This window comes from Sceloporus undulatus, chromosome 6, assembly GCF_019175285.1.
Source record: "Sceloporus undulatus isolate JIND9_A2432 ecotype Alabama chromosome 6, SceUnd_v1.1, whole genome shotgun sequence".
Classification (NCBI taxonomy): Eukaryota; Metazoa; Chordata; class Lepidosauria; order Squamata; family Phrynosomatidae; genus Sceloporus; species Sceloporus undulatus.
The window spans coordinates 141911150-141931452 of NC_056527.1; the positions used below are offsets into that span (position 1 = coordinate 141911150).

The 20303-nt window shown below is 41.2% G+C and overlaps 1 protein-coding gene across 1 annotated transcript in view; it reads right to left on the minus strand.

The window, feature by feature from the left end:
• BARX2 (BARX homeobox 2) overlaps nucleotides 1-19009 on the minus strand; it is a 58513-nt gene extending 39504 nt beyond the window's left edge. The window contains exon 1 of the mRNA XM_042473982.1: nucleotides 18898-19009. Coding sequence (XP_042329916.1) covers nucleotides 18898-19009 — 112 coding nt within the window. The remainder of the gene's footprint in view (nucleotides 1-18897) is intronic.
• Nucleotides 19010-20303: the final 1294 nt, after the last annotated feature.

A 20303-nucleotide genomic window follows, 5' to 3' on the forward strand; every position in this document is an offset into this window, starting at 1 on the left:
TATTATTATTATTATTATTATTATTATTATTATTATTATTATTATTATTAACCTTTATTTATAAAGTGCTGTAAATTTACACAGCGCTGTACATACAATCTATTGATCGGAAAGGGCTGTATCTCAGATTGATGCCAGCTTATTCTTCCAGTATTTACATATGCAAAGGCAGCCATGCAGACCAGAGGACCTTGGGTTGGCACTAGGTTGGCATCATCCTGTGTGGTAACTCATGGTGCCACACCATACCAAACTGAATCCTTAGTAAAAACAACTTTATACTAAGGTTACTCGTAAAACTGTCTCTTTAAATTACAATGACACACACACACAGCCTAAATATATTTCCATGTGCATTGTTTCATGTAGTTAAAGTGAAAATTGGGTAAGATGTGACTTTTTAAAAGAAAAAATAATATTTTTTGAAAAAATTAAAAAATGGTTAAATTAACATTTAAAAATTAAAATTTAATTAAAAAACAAATGGGATGTCTCCGTTCTTCTCCCACTGATCCTCACCCCACTCCCACTATCTCTTCAGCATTTTAAAAGGATGCATGCAAATGCTACAGTCAATTTCTGCCCAAAGGCAGATGTTTGGGAAGCAATGGTGCCACCTCCCCAAGATGTCACCTTCTGCTGTCCGCACCCTTTGCATCCCCCTAGTGATGCTCCTCGGTGATACCTTTATTAGGACAACCAAAAAGGTATTTTTTTTGTGGGTATTTCGGGCTATGTGGCTATGTTCTAGTTCACTTCCTCTGAATTTTCAGCATTCTCTGAAGATGCCGGCCACAGATGCTGACGAAACGTCAGGAATAAACTCTTCTAGAAGATGGCCACTTAGCCCAAAAAACCCACAACAAACTATGGATGCCGGCCATGAAAGCCTTCGACTACACATCAAAAAGATATTATCTGTGCAAGCCTTTGTAGCACACAGGTTTCCTCACTGGGCAAAGGTGAGTAAAATTTATGAATGATCTATGATTATAATAAAGTTGATTATTACATGGGTAAAATTTGGGGATAACATGGAAAGAGAGACTGCAGACAATCAAGACTATTCTTCACTCTTCTTCAAACCATAGCCCAGTAGTCCTCACCTCATTTGGAACAATGAAGGCAGTGAAATTTCCATCATGATCGTACTGTGTCTATATGGATATTTGGTCATTATTGTATTTTTTCTTTGTACTGGCTGTATGCCGTAATAAATAATGATGATAACTGTTTCCAAAGGGCAAAAGTAATTGCCTAACTATGCATTAATTCAGCAAGAGGGAGAGGAGAGAAAGGGTGGAATCTTGCCCATCCCAGTAGGCCCAGGCAAAAGCAAACTGCTGCAGCCTCTTCTAGCTTGTTTGTTATTCCTCATGAATAAATGTTGCCATCTTGACCACACTCTGACGTTGCTTGGCCACACACGTCCTAGTTTTCAACTGTGAAATGTTGGGAGGATATAGGAGGTTATGGAGGGAGGCATAGGGATGTCATTTCCTATGTCAGTCTTGTGTCTGCCAAAGCTATGCTGATGTCTAGCAGTTAGCTTTTTTGGTCTCTTGATGTCTAAAGAGTAAGCATGCATTCACAGACTTAGAACCTTATCGCACACATTATTTTCCCCATTATGAGAACTGGAAGGGGCTGCTTGGGGCCGTGCATGACCGGGAAAAAACGGATTTTACCACACAGCAAATCGTCCACAAAATGGCCCCGTTCCATTCCCTGGCACCAAGCCATCCGCATTCATTGCTGTGGGGCACCATTTTGCTCAATCAGAAAACTTCCGACCCAAACATTTAACTCTCCCCAGCACTGAATGGGGATGTCTTTGCACCGGGGAATAGAATGGGGCCATTTTGTGTACGATTTGCTGTGCGGTAAAATCCGGTTTTTCGCGGTCGCACGTGTCCTTGCGCATCACCTTCCAGTTCCCATAACGGGGAAAATAATGTGTGCGATAAGGTCCTATATGAATAAGGTTTAACTCAAATCCTCTGGCTTTATTAGCTTGTAATCATAAGCCACATCTCTTTCCTCCTGCTTATTTCATCCCATTCACATTGCTTGCTTACTTATTTATTAAAATGTTTTAACATTTTGTCCTACATCTGAGGATCTCATGGTGACATAGCAATATGCAGTCACTTGTTTTGTTTTATTTTAAACTAAATCTTAGTCATTTTAAAACAAATAAATAACATGCCACTGGGATTTATTTATTCTTTTCAGGTTACCTTTCAGCCACATTAGGTCTCCAAGCTGCTTGTTAGAAAACAGCAGAATTAAAACCATTAAAAAAATTAAAATACGTTCATGTTTTTGTGGGCCAGGAAAATGGAAGATCTTGCATATACTTTCTTTTTTAAAAACCTATTCATGGATTAGTTTGAATCACACCATCTTCTCCTGCTGTGGATGAGTTAAGATCTTCAGACAACAAACTCTGGGTTAGCAAATACATGGCAGGGATTGCTAATGAATTTAGCAATTTGACATTACCCAAATCTTAGGTAACAAAACTTCCCTCTTGTGGACTGTTATCAATGATAATTAATTCTGGTTAACCTACTTTACATCCATCATCCTAATCTGTGGCGATAATAACATGTAATTATTTTTTCAGTTGCATCTTCTGTGCAGCCTTTTGACAAATACAGAAACATAGCTGAAATATATATCTGAATGATCTGAAGGGCTCAGTTCTCTTTGTTCCAGTGACATCCATGGATTACATCCACCAAAATTGTAACGTTGAGGCGGGGATCTGAATGATCCTTCTATGGTTTGTGTGTGTGTGTGTGTGTGTGTCAGACGAATACACTTAAATTTAAAAGGGCAATTGTGTCTATAACCAGCCACCCAATTCCAGTTCAGTATGTGACTGACAGGATCCAACCTCACTGGCCTCAGGTGTAAATGAGCCTGATAAAAGGTATTATCCACAATATTGTGTTTGCTTTATTTAACCGGATTAATACAGCTGTTACGTTTCAGATAATAAGCTTTAGGTGGAAGGGTATCTCACAGACTGTATCCATTCCTCTCTCCCTTTCCCACAGCCTGGCACTGTCCCTCAGGAATGCCGTAACAGTATCCGTTCAATTAAAAGGGGGAAAGGGGTCCCGCTAAATGTTTCCCAGCAGAAATGGTTTCCACCCCGGATTTTGAAGAGTGTCCCAGATCAAATTTAAAACAGTGCTAGATGTGCCATGCTGGGACTCGTTTGACCTTGTCCACAGAGAATGCCATGTTGTGCTTGTGGGGTCACCAACACAACAACTGGACTGTTTTATAATATGCCATAAATCTGTTTGCTAGCCTGGTTTTCCATCAGGACAACAAGGCTGATCGAAGCTCAGAAATATCAGCACCCATGTTTTATTTGACAACCCAAACGTCTCTGATACGTTTCTGCAGATTCGAAAACCATGTAGTTCAGCCCATGGAGGGTTCAAGAGCTGTGATCATTCCATGAGTTGGAAACCTATGGGCTCTTTCTACTCTCTCCCTTTGTGAAGGGCAACAAAACCAGCACAGTAAGCATGCTTCCCGAGTGTCACAGTTTGGCAGGGATAGTCCCAATTAATCCTCTGTCATCTCACTTTTTCAGCTCCTTTTAAAATGTCCTGGTTTCTCTCTCCATCTCTTATTTTCCCTGTTCATCCTGCCTCAGTTCAGCTGATGCAAAATGATTTCTAACTGCCAAAGTATTTTGCACTTGATCAATTCAGGAGAGAAAAGAAGACAATAGGAAACAGAACCTTCTCCTTCCCAGTAAGCTCTGGCAAAAGCAAATTGCTGAAGTCTCTTCTAGCTTGTCTCTTATTTTTCATGAATAACTTTCTGCCATCTTAACTACAGTATGATTGGCCCTAGTTTTAATCTCTGAAATGCTGGAGGATATGAGCAAGGAGCAATGGCGTTACTGCAAAATGAAAAAAGCAGCCATTGCCTTGCATAGTAGATCCCATGGAAAGTGGTATAGCCTGCTTCTACTTTCCATTTTGAACGTGTTCTTTAATTTATCTTCTTTACCAAATTAACAGGGGGAAGGAATACATTTTGAATTTCCATCACACATATATAATCTGACCTGGAAACAGGTTGTCTGACAGGTCTGTGTATTTATAGATTCCAACTTGTAATACAGCTGCTTAGAAACTGGTTTCCTGGTTCAGCGCTCACCTCTGGCTCAAAAATATGGTGGCCTTTCTTTGGACCTTCCATCTACAGTGGTGGCAATAATACTGACCTACATTCCAAGGCAGTTGTTACAATTACAGACAGTGGCTGGAATCTTGTTTGCTGTCAATTGTCAGTCGGTGGCAGCAACAGGAGTAGAAAAGATGCATCATGTATGAAGGAAGGGAAGCACTGTAGAAATAAGATGCTCAAAGCCAAGAAATTTTGTCTGCCTTTCTTTGCTGCTAGGGCATCACCCTGGAAAGGTTGCAACCACTAGTCTAGTCCACAAGCAGGATTCTATCCAATGTATGGAAAGCACTTTGAAACACTAGACTTCTGCAGAATCATAGAATCATAGAGTTGGAAGAGACCACAAGGGCCATCCAGTCCAACCCCATTCTGCCATGCAGGAACTCTCAATCAAAGCATCCCCGACAGATGCCATCCAGCCTCTGTTTAAAGACCTTTAAGGAAGGAGACTCTATCACCCTCCGAGGAAGGAGTGCATTCCACTGTCGAACAGCTCTTACTGTCAGGAAGTTCCTCCGAATGTTGAGCTGGAATCTCTTTTCCTGGAGCTTGCATCCATTGTTCCGTGTCCTGTTCTCTGGAGCAGCAGAAAACAAGCTTGCTCCCTCCTCAATATGACATCCTTTCAAATATTTAAACAGGGCTATCATATCACCTCTTAACCTTCTTTTCTCCAGGCTAAACATACCCAGCTCCCTAAATCGTTCTTCATAGGGCATGGTTTCCAGACCCTTCACCATTCTATTTGCCCTCCCTTGGACACGTTCCAGTTTATCAACATCCTTTTTAAATTGTGGTGCCCAGAACTGGACAAAATATTCCAGGTGGGGCCTGACCAAAGCAAAATATAGTGGCACTATTATTTCTCTTGATCTAGACACTATACTTCTATTGATGCAGCCTAAAATCGCATTGGCCTTGTTAGCTGCCGCATCACACTGTTGACTCATGTTCAACTTGTGGTCTATTTGGACTCCTACATCCTTTTCACCTGTAGTTTTGTTCAGCCAGGTGTCCTCCATCCTATATCTGTGCATTTCATTTTTCCACCCTAAGGGCAGTACCTTACATTTCTCCGTGTTGAATTTCATTTTATCAGCTTTGGCCCAGCTTTCTAGTCTATTCAGGTCATTTTGAATTTTGATCTTGTCCTCTGGGGTATTCCTCCTAATTTGGTGTCATCTGCAAGTTTGATAAGTATGCCTACAATTCTGTCATCCAAGAAGGGACAAATGTGTCAAACAGTTGTGCTGTGCTGGGTGTGTGTGTGTGTATTGCTGCAGTCCTCTTTTTTCTTTTTAATATTCCAGAGTGTTTTCTGATCATTTCCAGCACTGGGTGCAAACTTTTATTCCCACCCTATTATTTAAACAAAAATAAATAAATAAATAATATTGAGTGTCACAGTGCACCACTGAAACAGCACTGCTGCACTATGATTCTTACACACAAACACACATACACATATATATGAAAAGCAGAGAGGAGGAAAGGTGTCCTTCAAACCACTTCAACAATCTATGCCTCTATTTTCTAAAAAAAAAAAGAATGGAAGAGACCTGATGCAAATCCAAGAAATTACTAAATACTTCCTAAAAATAATGAAAGGAATGGATGCAACCCAAGGTGTATAGCTTGAAAACCTGTGCTTCTTTAAAGCAATCTAGAAGAGCCTTTAGGTATTACAGGTATTACAGTATTACAGGTTGAATATCCTTCCTCCAGAATTCCAAAATCTGGAATACTCCAAAATCCAAAATTGTCCACAATTTTGTGTGGAGTAACACCTTTGCTTTCTGATGGTTCAGTGTACACCAACTTTTTTATGCACAAAAGTATTAAAAATATTATGTATAATATGCTATGTGTATAAAGTGTACAAAAAGCAGCAAGGAATTTCATGTCTAGACTCCAAGTCATCTCATTATGTGTATACAAATATTCCAAAATCCAAAACTCTTCCAAGCATTTCAGTTAAGGGAGACTGAACCTGTATATACAGTCACCATTATTATGCCCTTGAACACAATGGACTAAATTCCATTGTTAGTTCTGGCTAGAGTAAACCCATTGAATCAGTGGGATTCCACAATTTATTGAATGGATCTACACAAGTTGGCCTGCCAACAGGATTCCAGGCAATGTATTTTTATATATTTTGATAATATTTTAGAAGAAAATTGATTTATTTTAGAAGAACAAAGCAGGGTAGAGTAAACATCTAAGTCACATTGTATCATTATAGTAAATGGAGCAAAGAAGGACCGAAATTGACTCATATTTACCCACAGTTTTGACAGATAGCGATCATCTTTACTCCAAGTGTGTTTTGCTAAGCAACTTAATGCTGCAATAGATTATTCACTTAAATGCAGAAGCATCAATTGAGCTTTCTAGCAAGACTGAACCTGATCAAAGGACCACCTGATTCCATCCATGTTTATTTGGAAACAAGCCCTGATATACTTTACATAAAGATTAGAGTTTGATATTCAAAAGAGCTCCATCCAAAAACACCTGTGTGCAAAAGAGAATTGTGCATGACTTTTTAAAAGTGTTATAGATTTACAGGGATCTGACGCTGCATCCCGATCCAAGAGCGCACAATGATCAGCAACCTGATGGGGCCTAAATATCCTAAAGGTACCAGATCCCTTCTGGTCGTGGAAGCTAAACAGGGTCAATTCAGGTTAGTACTTGGATGGGAGACTGCAAATGAATACCAGGTGCTTTAGGCTGTATTTCATATAAAGGAACTGGCAAAACCACCTCTTGAGTATTGCATGCCTAAGGAAACGCTATGAAAATGAGGTCACCACAAATTGGCCGGCAAATTGAAGGCACATACAAAAGCACAGTGAAGATGGACACTGAAGATGGACTTTGGAGGCCTCAACTGGCCACACTTAATCCCACACTGATCTTGTTTTTGCTTGGTCTCATAGCTAAACCATATGGAGGCTTCAAAGCTTGGGATCCTTCGAATGAAAGACTGTGCTGTTCAGCTCACGGAGGATTCAGAAACTCCTGTGTTTCTATGGCCATGGCCCAAACTCAGAGGCTCCTTCTCTGTCATGTTTTGAAAAGTAACAAGCAGCACAAAAAGAGTAATGGTATCAGTAAAAAATCTGAGCAACTATGGCTTTGTGTCATATATACAATGGAGGATGATGTAGCCTTCCTCCAACCTCCATTTTAAACCAGTCTTTCCTGCCTGCTGAGGTATAGGGTTAAAAAACAAACAAACTCCCATCCTGCAGTGCTGACATTATAGTTTTCCTCTACTGTTGGTAGAAATAGATGCAGAAGCTGTGGATGCACCACAGAAATCCCAGCCCAGCTGATCACCTTCATCCATAGGAGCTCTGTTCTTTGCCAAAGTATGATCTAAGCTGTCAACACAAACAGAGAACTCATGCTAATGACATATAGATGTTACCACTTCCATCCCACGCATCCTACCGCTCTCGATACAGACACATCAAAAGCTGTAAAGTCCCTAGTCAATACTGTTCTATAATGATAAAGACATAAGAAGAGCCTGATTAGAGTGGATCATCCACCAGATGATTCAAGGACCCTCATGAGAAGGGTATAAAATAGACAACTTTCCCACAGTTTGTTCCTTGCAACCAGGAGAACACACATTTCCCAGACTTAGTTTAGTTCCTGAATTTGTTGCTAGCCATGGCCATTTTCACACACACTTTGCACATCGTAACATTTACACACTTTGCACAATATTTCTGTAGCACACATGCATATTTGGGGAACTGTTGTCATGTTCCTTCAAGCTGGCTCTGACTTATGGCAACAATGTCCTAGGGTTTTCTTGACAGGATTTATTCAGGGCAAGGAGGTTTGCCATTCAGTGAGAGACTCTGACTGTGATCTCTCTTTGGTTGAGAGAATGTAACTTGTCCAACATCACCCCAGTCGGTTTCCATGGCAGAGCAGGGATTTGAATCCTGGTCCTCTGGATTCCTAGTCTAACAGTCAACCACTACTCAATTTGGCAAACTAGAATTGTACACATTGGAGAGCAGGTAAAGGGCACATAATATGCATGGTCTGTCCCAGAGTAAATCATAACTGTAGGTACTTGCTTGATACCATGCACTCCTGAAAACAGTGAGACTAAATATGCACATGATTGTAGTATTAGGAATCCAGTTTGGGTTGGTTACTCTATGAAAATGATAAGATATTACAGTAGTGTCTTCATCAGACAATTGTTTTTCAAGGAATGAAAAAGAATTGACTAAGAATCATGTTTGCTTTTGCAGATACAGATAAGTTGTTGTTACTGTTCACATTGTCATCGTACTTAAATTACAGAGGATTTTTACAAAAACAAATCTAGTGCAATACAGTGAAATAATGTATATTTCAATAATTAGCAAAATATACCAGCGTGACTCCTAATGACATTGAAGTGGTATGTTTCTCCATCAGACAATCTAAGTTTGCCCATTTCCACAGCTTCTCATTCTGAACAGCCATTCTATGATCAACCGAAATATCCCATGTTTTCAATACCAACCAAGAATATACAGTACTATTATACTACATAGCATGGCAGGGGGTTGGACTGGATGGCCCTAGTGGTCTCTTCCAACTCTATGATTCTATGATTCTATGATTCTATGATTCTATACTACTGATTTAAAATCAGACATTTTACAGGAAGATCGGAGTTTCACACTGTTACTTTTGGAGACATGGATGGGGAAAATCACTCCCTCAGCAAATTACCCCTGCAAATTCAACATCTAGACAAGAGATAAATTGAAGAGAAAACAACTTTATTAAAGAAATGCATTCCTGGCTCACATTCTCTTAGTGTGACAGCTAGCAAAAGATAGGAGATATTCTCTGAGTACTCCTGAACACTTTATAGTCAAACAACAAACAACTTATATTTCTTTCTTCAACAGTTATCAGAATTCCCCAGACACTTTCCCAAATTCCGACCTTTATAAAGGGAGGGAATTCTCCAAATTATCACACAAAAAGATGACAGTCATACCAAAGAACCCCTAGTAGTCATCTACTTAACTCCAGAACTTGTTCCCAAGATCCTTTGAATGAGACTGCAGTTTTACTAAAGATATACAGTCAGCCCTCCTTATCTGTGGATTTTATATCCACAGATTCAAACACCCACTGTTTGAAAATATTCCAAAAAAGTCTAAATTCCAAATAGCAAAACTTGATTTTCCATTTTATATAAGGGACACCATTTTGCTATGCCACTGTCTTTAATGGGACTTGAGCATCCACAGATTTTGTTATCCACGAAGGGTCCTGGAACCAAACCCCAGCGGATAACAAGGGTCCACTGTATACAGTTTGCTTTAGCTAGGATGCATTTCAGCATTAAAATCTAATAGACAGTGTTTTTAATTTGAAAAGCACCAATAACTGAACTGAATAAATCTCCTCCCCCATTTTGCTGTCTTTTCCGCGCATCTTTTCTTCTCCAGTTTCTGGCTGAAATGGATTTTGCACTTTTTGCTAAGTAATATGTTCCTGTTCTTCCATGTTTTGCTGTGCGATGGGCTAGAAACTTGCCTGTGTAAATAGAAGTCAAGGTCATGGCACAGCCGCTGAAAACTAATGCGGAAGACCTTGTGAATTTGTGGCAATCCCTTGAGAGATTGGAGACAGTTGTGAGACTTAGCTGTCTGGGATTCCAGAATGCTTTTAAGGTTTCTGCTTGATCATAAAGGAGTTGTGTTAGATTGCTATGCTGCTTAAGCATAAGTCTGCAGACATCTTATCTCATTCCAGTCACAGTGGGATCTCCAAGAATATTGGAAAGGCATATTTGACCCTACCAACCAAGTGACTCCAAGATAAAACAAAGAGATTGTTGCCACTCCGGCCAACACAAATACTAAGAGATTTGACTCCCAACGCAAGAAGGATCAGTCCTTGCTGCACAGCTGTGAAGATGAAGTGATTAATTATGAAGATTATTATTCCAAGCATTCTTTGCAGCAGACTTTGCTGTAATATCTGGGCAAACTTTACACAGTTTCAATTAAGGGCGGTCATGCTTGGACAAAGTTACATGCTGTCGTCTCCTTTCACATTGCAGCCTTCCACAACGGGAAGATGTAAAAGTAAGTCAATTAAACTCCAAATGTTGGAGGAATATACAATAGATATTGAAAACAATATTTTCCCACAATGCAAAATTTTGCAACAGCCTAGTAACTTTCTCAGTATTTCTGTTTTTGGAGGCAACATCTCGTTTGAGAGCACCAGAGTTTAAATTCAGCTCTAATTACAGTCGTATTAATTTCACATATATGTCTCTCTCTGTGTGTTATTTTCATTTCCTTGATCACTGAATGTATCCCTTTTCAGGATTAGCCTTGCAATTCAGGCTTTAATTGCTGTGTTTAGAGACATGAGAAACCTCTAATTTGACATGGTTCTATTCTGTAATCATGTTGTCCTGACAAATCTAGGTGGTTTGGCCTATCTCTCTCCATTCCTCCCTTATAATGCCCCTTTCTGTGAAGATCTTGCTAAATTTTCCTCTTTTCCCACTGCAATGAGCTCTGACTAGGTGTAACTGCATCAGATTGCATGAATTCCCTCCCTTACAATTGTCTGTTGCATCCGTACTTCTCCATACTTGCTGCTTTCAGAAAGGGGTTTGCATGAACTACAAGATTCAGTTTGGACCCTAACTTGGAAAACAGACTGCTCTGGTTTGGGTCCATCTGAAGGCTGCCCGATTTCACTCAGGTTAGAATCATAGAATCATAGAGTTGGAAGAGACCACAAGGGCCATCCAGTCCAAGCCCATTCTGCCATGCAGGAACTCTCAATCAAAGCATCTGCAAAAGATGGCCATCCAGCTTCTGTTTAAAGACCTCTAAGGAAGGAGACTCCACTGCACTCCAAGGAAGGAGTGTGTTCCACTGTCGAACAGCCCTTACTGTCAGGAAGTTCCTCCTAATGTTGAGGTGGAATCACTTTCCTGGAGCTTGCATACATTGCCCTGTCTCCTATTCTCTAGAGCAGCAGAAAACAAGCTTGCTCCATCCTTAATATGACATGCCTTCAAATACTTAAACAAGGCTATCATATCACCTCTTAAACATCTCTTCTCCTGGCTAAACATCCCCAGCTCCCTAAGGCGTTCCTCATAGGGCTTCATGGTTTCCAGACCCTTCACCATTTTAGTCACCCTCCTTTAGACACATGGCTCCAGTTTCTCAACATCCTTTTTGAATTGTTTTACCCAGAACTGGACACAGTATTCCAGGTGGGGCCTGACCAAAGCAGAATAGAGTGGCACTATTACTTCCCTTGATCTAGACACTAGACTTCTATTGATGCAGCCTAAAATTGCATTGGCCATTTTAGCTGCCACATTGCACTGTTGACTCATGTTCAGTTTGTGGTCAACTTGGACTCCCAGTACAGTTCAAAAATCTCCATGCTTCCCCCCATGGTTAGAAATCAATCAATGGCTATCACTTTGTTTTTCTTGTTTCCAGAAATAGATGGAAGTGTAAAGCATATTTTAACCCAAGGAGGGACACCTGCTAGATTTCAGCAAAACTTGATTTTCCATTTTATATAAGGGACACCATTTTGCTATGCTGCTGTCTTTAATGGGACTTGAGCAGCCACAGATGTTGTTATCCATGAAACCAAACCCCAGTGGATAACAAATATAGGGAGGCTTATGCTTTGTGTTGTGTGCCTTCATTTCTGACTTATGGGGGTCCTAAGGTGAACCTTTCTTGGCAAGATTTGTTCAGCAGGGTTTTGCCTTTGCCTTCCTCTGAGGCCAAGAGAGTGTAAGTCAAAATCCATAATCCAAAACTCAGCATATAACTTTGTCCAAGCCACTTACACCACACTGGCTCCCCAAAGTTTTTGCTACAAACCATTACATTTTGATGATTATTTTTTTAAAGGGCAACTGATAATTTAAAAAAAAAATATTGGCAGCATCTACCTAAATTTGAAGTAACAGTTGTCTCTTCTTTCTGCATTGTAGGTACAGAACATATACACACCGAAGTCTAAAATAGTAGGACTAACAATAACAGCAGGAGAAACGTCTGTGGCCTCTTTTTTAAAACAAATCCAGCTGGCCAACTGTTCCCAGATCTTCATATTGTGGCCAATCCCACTCAAAAGAATTATATTTCAGGAGTAATCTGTAATAAATCCTGTCATAGTAACTAAGTGTTTGAACCAAGTGAGATTGTATCTGAATCAACTGAAATGTATAATTGTTTAAAACTGCATCATCCATGAGTAGCCACTGAATCATTTTATGACACGACAAAGACGGCTCATACTTGCGAAACTAAAGTGAGTAGCCCCTTTTGTCAACAAAAAGTTCATTAAAACCTATGTCTTTTAATATTAAGTACATCCCTCTCCGCCCAAGAAAAGTGGGTGTACTTTAAAACTGCTCAGAGCTAGTAGATACGCAGCAGGCATTATTTCCTTTTATAAAATAAAATCTATACAGAAGTTATCTTTCATACAACGGAGAAAGATAAATGGCACCTTGGAGCACAAGTTTACTTGCATGTTAGCATGACTGTGTTAAATGAGATTTATTCCCAGGAGAGAATGAAAACTTTAATGATGATGTTTGAAACCCACAAATGGTTTTGTCTCATTGCTCAGATTGCCTTGGGATTTCTGCATGGAAAGGTAATTCATGTATTCCAGCAGATCAGATTAAATAATGGATTTTCATTTTATAACGGAGACATGGTTTGCGTCACTACTCAAGGATCATAACTTGAGTAGAAAAAGTAACACAAAATCTTGCCTGCAGGTCTCTCATGGGGAGTTATTTTACTTCAAACCTCTTGGCTTACCGAAGGCGTAAAAGAGAAAGTTCAGAGGAAATTGATATGAAAATAGAAAATGACAAGATAATATTGTAGCAAGCATGGAGGAGGGGTTTGGCCTCTAGGCACTTTTCTAACAATTTAATTAATGATTCATTCTGTTTATACTTTGCAGTCTGTTTCTCCAGACTAAGATGTAAAGGCGTTCAAAGACCTTTGTGGATGAAATTGGTGAATCCCAAATGGCCACAACCTCATTGACGGCAGCTGGAAAATATCGCCTTTCGGCCCAGAGCCATCATTTCCTAATATAATTTACTCAAAAATAAATTTCATTTAGTAAAGTTTTCATCTCCTTAATCCGTGTGTTTAGAACATCAATCTAGCAGTCAAATAGGAAAACAATTTCTTTGTCGGACAGAAAGTCACAGAGTGGAATTTGAAGTAAAACCCAAATAGATCCTCATCATTCTCAATCCCCTTCTTTTGAAAGAAACGTGTTATTGAAATGGCTGACAGTTTATAATGTAGATAACAGGGCAGTTTATCTACATTTACATAGATAAGGATGATACCAGCTGCAGTGTGTGTATGTGTTTGCGCATACATGCACGAGAGAAGGAGATCTTTCAAGTTGTTTGTTGATTTATGGCAACCCCATGAATCTCATAGGGTTTTCTTAGCCAAGGAAGACTCGGAGACGTAGTTTGCCTTTCTCTGAAACTTAGCCTACAGTACCTGTTATTCCTCTGTAGTTTCCCATCCAAGTACTAACTGGGGCAATAATAATATGATTACTAAAATTAACAAAGCAGTAATAATAATGCGCAACCAATGTGCTGCGCGGCACATTTGTAAAGCAAAATAAAACATTCACTTCCAAATTTTGAGGTTTGGGGGTTATGTTTTAAAAACAATGGCACAGTTAGGAATCCAGGTTGTAGTACTATACTATTCATCAGTTCCATTTTAACTAATAATCTGTACAGGACAGAGTGCTTAGTTATCAAATTTGAAGTGCGAATATCCTTTAACATGAATTGCTTCATTTTCACTATTATAAAAATGACTTGTGAGTCTTGAAAGTTATCTAAAGAAACATCCAAAAAATCATAATGGTAGGAAAAGCACCTTCATCAAATCATATTTGGAGGAGTTTACTTATTTCCTACAGATAGTTTAGCACCTGATACCTATTGATGAATCAGATTGTGGGTTTTATTCTGCAAAGCGCTTCTTCATTGAAACCTTCTTTCCCTTCAGCAGAACATCAACAAAATCCCTGGTGAAATAAATGCATTGCTTGTGTTTTGTTCTAAGTTAGTTCTGGTTTCATTTTGTTTTTAAGGGACGCGTGGCCTTGGGCAAGTCACACTCTCTCAGCCTCAGAGGATAGAAATGGCAAACCCTCTCTGAAGAAATTTGCCAAGGAAACCCCATGATAGATTCACCTTCAAGGCACCACAAATCAGAAACGACTTGAAGGCACACAACAACAGCAACATATCCAAAGACCATGGGCATGATCCAACAACGTCTGCCAACTTTATAGCACAGTTTCACATGGGAGGCACATGGTCCTTACTGCATTGAAAACAGCATAGGTGCCATTAAAATACTTAAAACAGGCATCTTTTTCTTGTACACATTTCCCATTCTGTTTCCCAAGGGCCACCCATGTTACTCTGTTGTAGAAAAATCAAACATCCAATAGTACCTTAAAAGTTAACTATTTCTTTAGAGATTTGAGTTCTCATTTCTGACATTTTAACTCAAAGCAAAATAATAATAATAGTAGAGGATTGGGATCCACGCTTCTCTAAGTCTTGTCCAATTCAGAGATTCAGCCAAAACATGTTTTCACAGGTTAGGATTTTGGCATCAATGGCTCATTGTCAAAATAAATCTATTTGCCACTAAGAGATTCTATGCAATCTCAGTCCACACTTATATGATAACTAATTAGTTCAATGGAGCAATTTAAACCCAAGAAGTACTCATTTCCCAACTCAGCCCTGAGTTTATGGCTTGCAACTAACTTTTTTGACTGAAGTTAACACTTGGAATCTTAAATTTATTTCCTAGCAAGGAAAGAAATTGCAATATTGTTACATTTATTTCCTAGCAAGGAAAGAAACTGCAATATTGTTAAATATATCCCACTTTTTCCTCCCAATCATGCTTGAAATGGATTAGGCCAAGAGACAGGGGCTTTCCAAAGGTCACCCAATGAATTCAAAGCTGAGCAAGGATTTGAAATTGGCTTTTCCGGTCCAACCATAACCCCTAATGCTTAGCTGCCAAGGGAATATACCAAGTTGTAAAACAGTACTTCCACGTTTGAGATAAAACTGCAAATCTACCCATTTCTAGGCCAATGCAACCCAACTATAGGCTTCGTTCCATATCACATGCAAATAAAACCTGGGTGGGATCCAGGATCCATAAAAGAAAATGTTGAGTGGGAGATACATGAGGATGCCTAAGTGGAGGCAAGGCCAAATCATTCTCCTTACCAAGCTCCTTTGGTCTGACTTGTTAACTCCTGACACATTTGTCCAGCTCAACAAGGTGTGTAACGTCCACACACACAAGCATAGACTATTTCACTCCAGGCCAATGAAACCATAAGTTGTGTTTTGTTTTTTTTTAGTTCCATGTTCACAATCATCCACATAGGAATCCAGCACACTTTGTGCATAAACTGAGCACTCCTCCTCCTCCACTTGTTATTTCCTCACTTTGGGGTTCCGAAGTGGAGAGGGGAATAGTTAATGCATTTTTAAAAACTCGCATTGGCGATGAACGTCCAAGCATGCTCTTGGGCTGGCTTTCAACACCTGCAAAATCCACCTTCCCTCAATTTCAGTGTATTGTTTCTACTACCTCTCTGCTTGACCAAATGTGCTCATCGTAGGAGAGAAAGAAGCAGAAGAGTTTACTGCTGCATTCAACATGGTCAACATGGTCACTAGAGGATCCAGCCAGTGGCCTTTTTTCCCCCTTACAGAAGAAAGATACAGAAGAAAGAAATCTGAATACAGTAACTGCTTTGTAAAGACACTCAGCCTGGAAAGAACTTGGCTAGTCTTTTTAGGAGGGAGAGTTGCTGAGCAGAAATGAGTTGACTGCCATGTGGTCAGCAACTAGTTTCCAAGATCACTGACAGGGGAGACCCCAATCCTGCACTGCTCTTAGGTTAATAAGAACCACATTGTTTTGAAGGTTTTTACCTGTTGTGCAATGCCTGTGGGGCCCTGAGTATAGAAATACTATAAATCAATCTGTCAGAAGAGTGCAAATAGACATTTTCTCACCTGGACCGATTTGGTCCACAGGCTGCCAGTTGCTAATCTTGAAATCACAAAATTGTCGAACCACTGTCAGAGAGACTGCACATTTCTTTGTTAGGTTCAGAAAACTTACTAAGACAAACTTACTTTTCCCAACCTAGGAGGCAGCCACTGAGAGGTGCCCCTGAACGGGCTTTGAATATCCTTTGCAGGCATACTCATGCGCCCCTTCTAGTATGCCTGCATCGCTCAGAGAAGATAGTTGTCACCATGTGCCTTCAAGTTGTTTCCAATTCATGGTGGCCCCAAAGTGAAGCTGCCATGGGGGTTTCTTGGCAACATTTGTTCAGAGGAGGTTTGCTTTCCTCCGAAGCTGAGAGAGTGTGAGTAGCCAGTGGGTTTTTGTGGCAGAGCAGGGATTCAAACCCTGGTCTCCCGAGAGTCACAGAGTCCAACGCTCCAATCCTTACGCCATCACTGACACTTAATTGTTTTCCTTTTACTAAAAAATACCGTCCAACCGTACTTGCCGTAAATATAAAACTGTGGGGAGCGAAAAAAGAAAAGCAGGAAGGGACCCAGCCTCAGCTTTGACCTCCTTCAATGCCTCTGAAGAAGTGGATGGAAAATCTATGAAAGCGCCAACTAAAATAAAGTAGTCTTAAAGGTACTACAGTTGGCTCTCCATATCCACGGATTCAAGCATTCATGGTGTGAAAATATTTTCAAAAATATCAATTCCAAAATGCAAAAGTTTTGCCCTTTTCTATAAGAGGCACCATTTTACTTTGCCACTGTATTTAATGGGACTTGAGCATCCACAGATTCTGGTATCCTCTGGAGGTCCTGCAAGCAAATCCCAGCAGATACCAAGGGCCCACTGTTCTGGATTCTAATCCCCCGTCTTTATTTTATGCTGAAGGGGAATAGCACTGGGAGTGTGTTGCTACAGAGGAGCAAAAGGAAGACATGGACCTCACCCCCCAAAATAAGAATAATTAATTTTCCTTCAGCCCCTATTTTTTCACCCTCGTGAAACCCTGAAAATCGCCCACCGTTCCTATGTACTGTCTGCATTCACAATCCCTGAAGAAACATGCCAAGAAGAAGAAGAAAACCATGATAGGGTTGCCATAAGTCAGAGATGACTTGAAGGCAGACAACAACACCAAGAAGGAGCTGCTGAATCCTTATTTTGGGGAAGTGGCTGAAATCTACAGCCCCCCCCCCTTCTCACTTTGGTCCAATTTTGAATCTTTCTGGGCTTTTCTGGCTATGGAGAAACCATGGCGGTATAGTTGGGTCTTGGACTATGGCTCTGGAGACCAGAGTTTGAGTCCAAGCTGGGCCATAGAAACCCAATGGGTGACTATAGCCAAGACACACTCTCTCAGCCTCAGGATCCTGAGATTCTCAGCCCGGAACAATGGATGCAAACTACAGGAAAGGAGATTCCACCTCAACCTTAGGAGGAGCATCCTGAGAGTAAGGGCTGTTCGACAGTGGAACATATTTCCTTGGAAGTGTGGTTGGAGTCTTCTTCTTTGGAGGCCTTTAAACAGAGGCTCTATGGGCATCTCTTGGGGTGCTTTGGTTGTGGGTTTTTGCATGGCAGAATGGGGTTGGACTGGATGGCCCTATGGTTCTATAATTCTAAACTGGCCAAAAAGAAAAACCCCATGATGGGGTCTCCATAAATCAGAAATACCTGAAGGCACACAACAAGGGGATGCAGAATTCTCATTTGGTGGAGTGGCTGGAAACTATATATCTCTCTGACTCTCTCTCTCTCTCTCTTTAGAATTCAAAGACAGAGTGTGTTCATCTAGAGAATCACTATGTAGAGAGATCTTGTAGCATTTCTTTAGTTAGTCTCATAGGCGCTAGAAGGTCTCTCAGCATATTCTCTCTGGGGCAGAATTGAAAGATATAGCCATGTTAATCTGTGGAATCAGTATGCAGAGATCTTGTTGCCCCTTTGAGACAAACTGAAGGAAAGATGTTCCTAGACTTCAGTCTACTTCCTCAGATGCATTTGGTGGAGTGGAAAGCCAGGGACAGACCTATATGTGCCATTGGTATGTGAGAATGTCCACTGGAATTCGGTTCAGTTCAGTTCACATACCCATTTTTGTTTTAATTTGTACGTACTCAGTATGTACAGCGCTGTGCACCTTATAAATAAAGTTTAATAATAATAATGATGATGATGATGATGATGATGAAATATATAGTCCAGTGTGTGGTGAGAATGGCCATATCAAATTCATTCAATTCACATACCCATTTTTCTTTCAATTTGTACATAGTCAGTACCTACTCAGTATGTACAACGCTTTATAAATAATGATGATGATGATGGTGATGGTGAATCTAACCCTGTCCCTGGCTTCCCACTCCACCAAAGGGCTGACGTCTAGGAAAGTTCCTGCTGCCAACTTTTTTCTTTCCGGGAGCCTCAAAGGTGAGACAAGAAGTAATCTGTCTCTGGGGGGAGGGGGCTTCCAGGTGGATCTTTGAGGGATCCATGCCCATCTTACCTGCGCAGGAGTGGGGGGGTTTGGGGCGGGGGGACCCGGAAGGGCAGACGGAGTAGAGGGAGAGCTTCTCGAAGTAGTCGCAGGTCTCCTTGGCCAGGATCTCGTCGATCATGAAGGTCTTGTAGCGCCGCCTGGACGAAGCCGATGCTGCTGCTGCTGATGCCTTGAGATGCCCAGCGGAGGCCAGGCGGACCTGGGCCGGGGGTTGAGGACGCGACGGCACACGGGAGAAAGAAGCCGCGGTGAGAGGGCTGTTAGTGCCGGGGGAGGAGGAGGAGGAGGAGGAGGAGGAGGAAGAGGCAGCAGCAGTGGCACCAATGGGGACAAGAGGGATCCTTTCCTCTCCAATAAAAGCCTAACCACCAAAAGCCAACTGCGGGGATCCTTGGAGGGAAGCGATCCCCCCCAAAAAACTAAGAGATCTAAGGGATCATGCCCCCCCGCAAAGTGACCAGGTGCCTCGATCCCTTCCAAGTGCCGAGGCTGCTTCCTTCCCCAGCGCTGCTGCCTCCAGCTCTGCCTCCCTCGCCCTCCTTCCCCGCCTCTATATAGCCTCGCCACGCCGGCTGTCAATCAAAGGGAGGGCTGTCACTCAGGAGATCGTCCCGCTCTTGCAAGACATCACCATCATCATCATCTTCATCTTCATCCTTGGGAGGAGGGCTTCTATCCCTTCCTCCTCCCTAAGGATTGGGGCAAGGGCAGGGGGTTGAGGACCCAACACCACACTGCAGAAATAATCCGCTTTGAGAGCGCTTTTAGTGCCCTGGCTCAAGGCTATGGAAGCCTGGGGTTTTGTGAGACATTGAGCTCTAGGCCCACAATCAACTACACTTCCCAGCATCCCTCAGAGCAATTAAACCGGTCTCAAACTGGATCGTCGCTTCAGTTTGTTTTGAACCTGAGTTATAAGTGAGTTTTCTTGGCTTTGTCCTTTCCCTACCTCTTTGCATTGGGAAATAAAGCACTTTCCCAATGTATCCGCATTGCGGGGATAACCCGGGTTCATCCCGGGATCAACCCGCATCATTCTCGCAGTCTGGATGCACCCATAGAGCGCAATCAAATCCACCAAGGTGCCAACTCAGGGGTAAAAACTGGGCTGCGTTTTGTGGCAAAGGGCTAGGTTTGGTACGTCCTCCTTTTCCAGGACCTGTCCTCCATTCCCAGCCCTTCTGGTCCGGGAGGAATCCCCAAATCCCTCGGAGCAAGAATTGTCCAATTCCCGGGAACGTTGTGTGTCTCTCGCGTTTGGATTCCCAACGAAAGAAACCGACAAACCAAACAAAAGTCGACAATAAATAAATTAATTAAAGTATATTAATTAATTAATGTATTTTGTTTTATCTTTAAGCGGTGCAAATTTACAGCGCTTTAGAAATCGAGCTTAAGAAGAAGAATAGTAG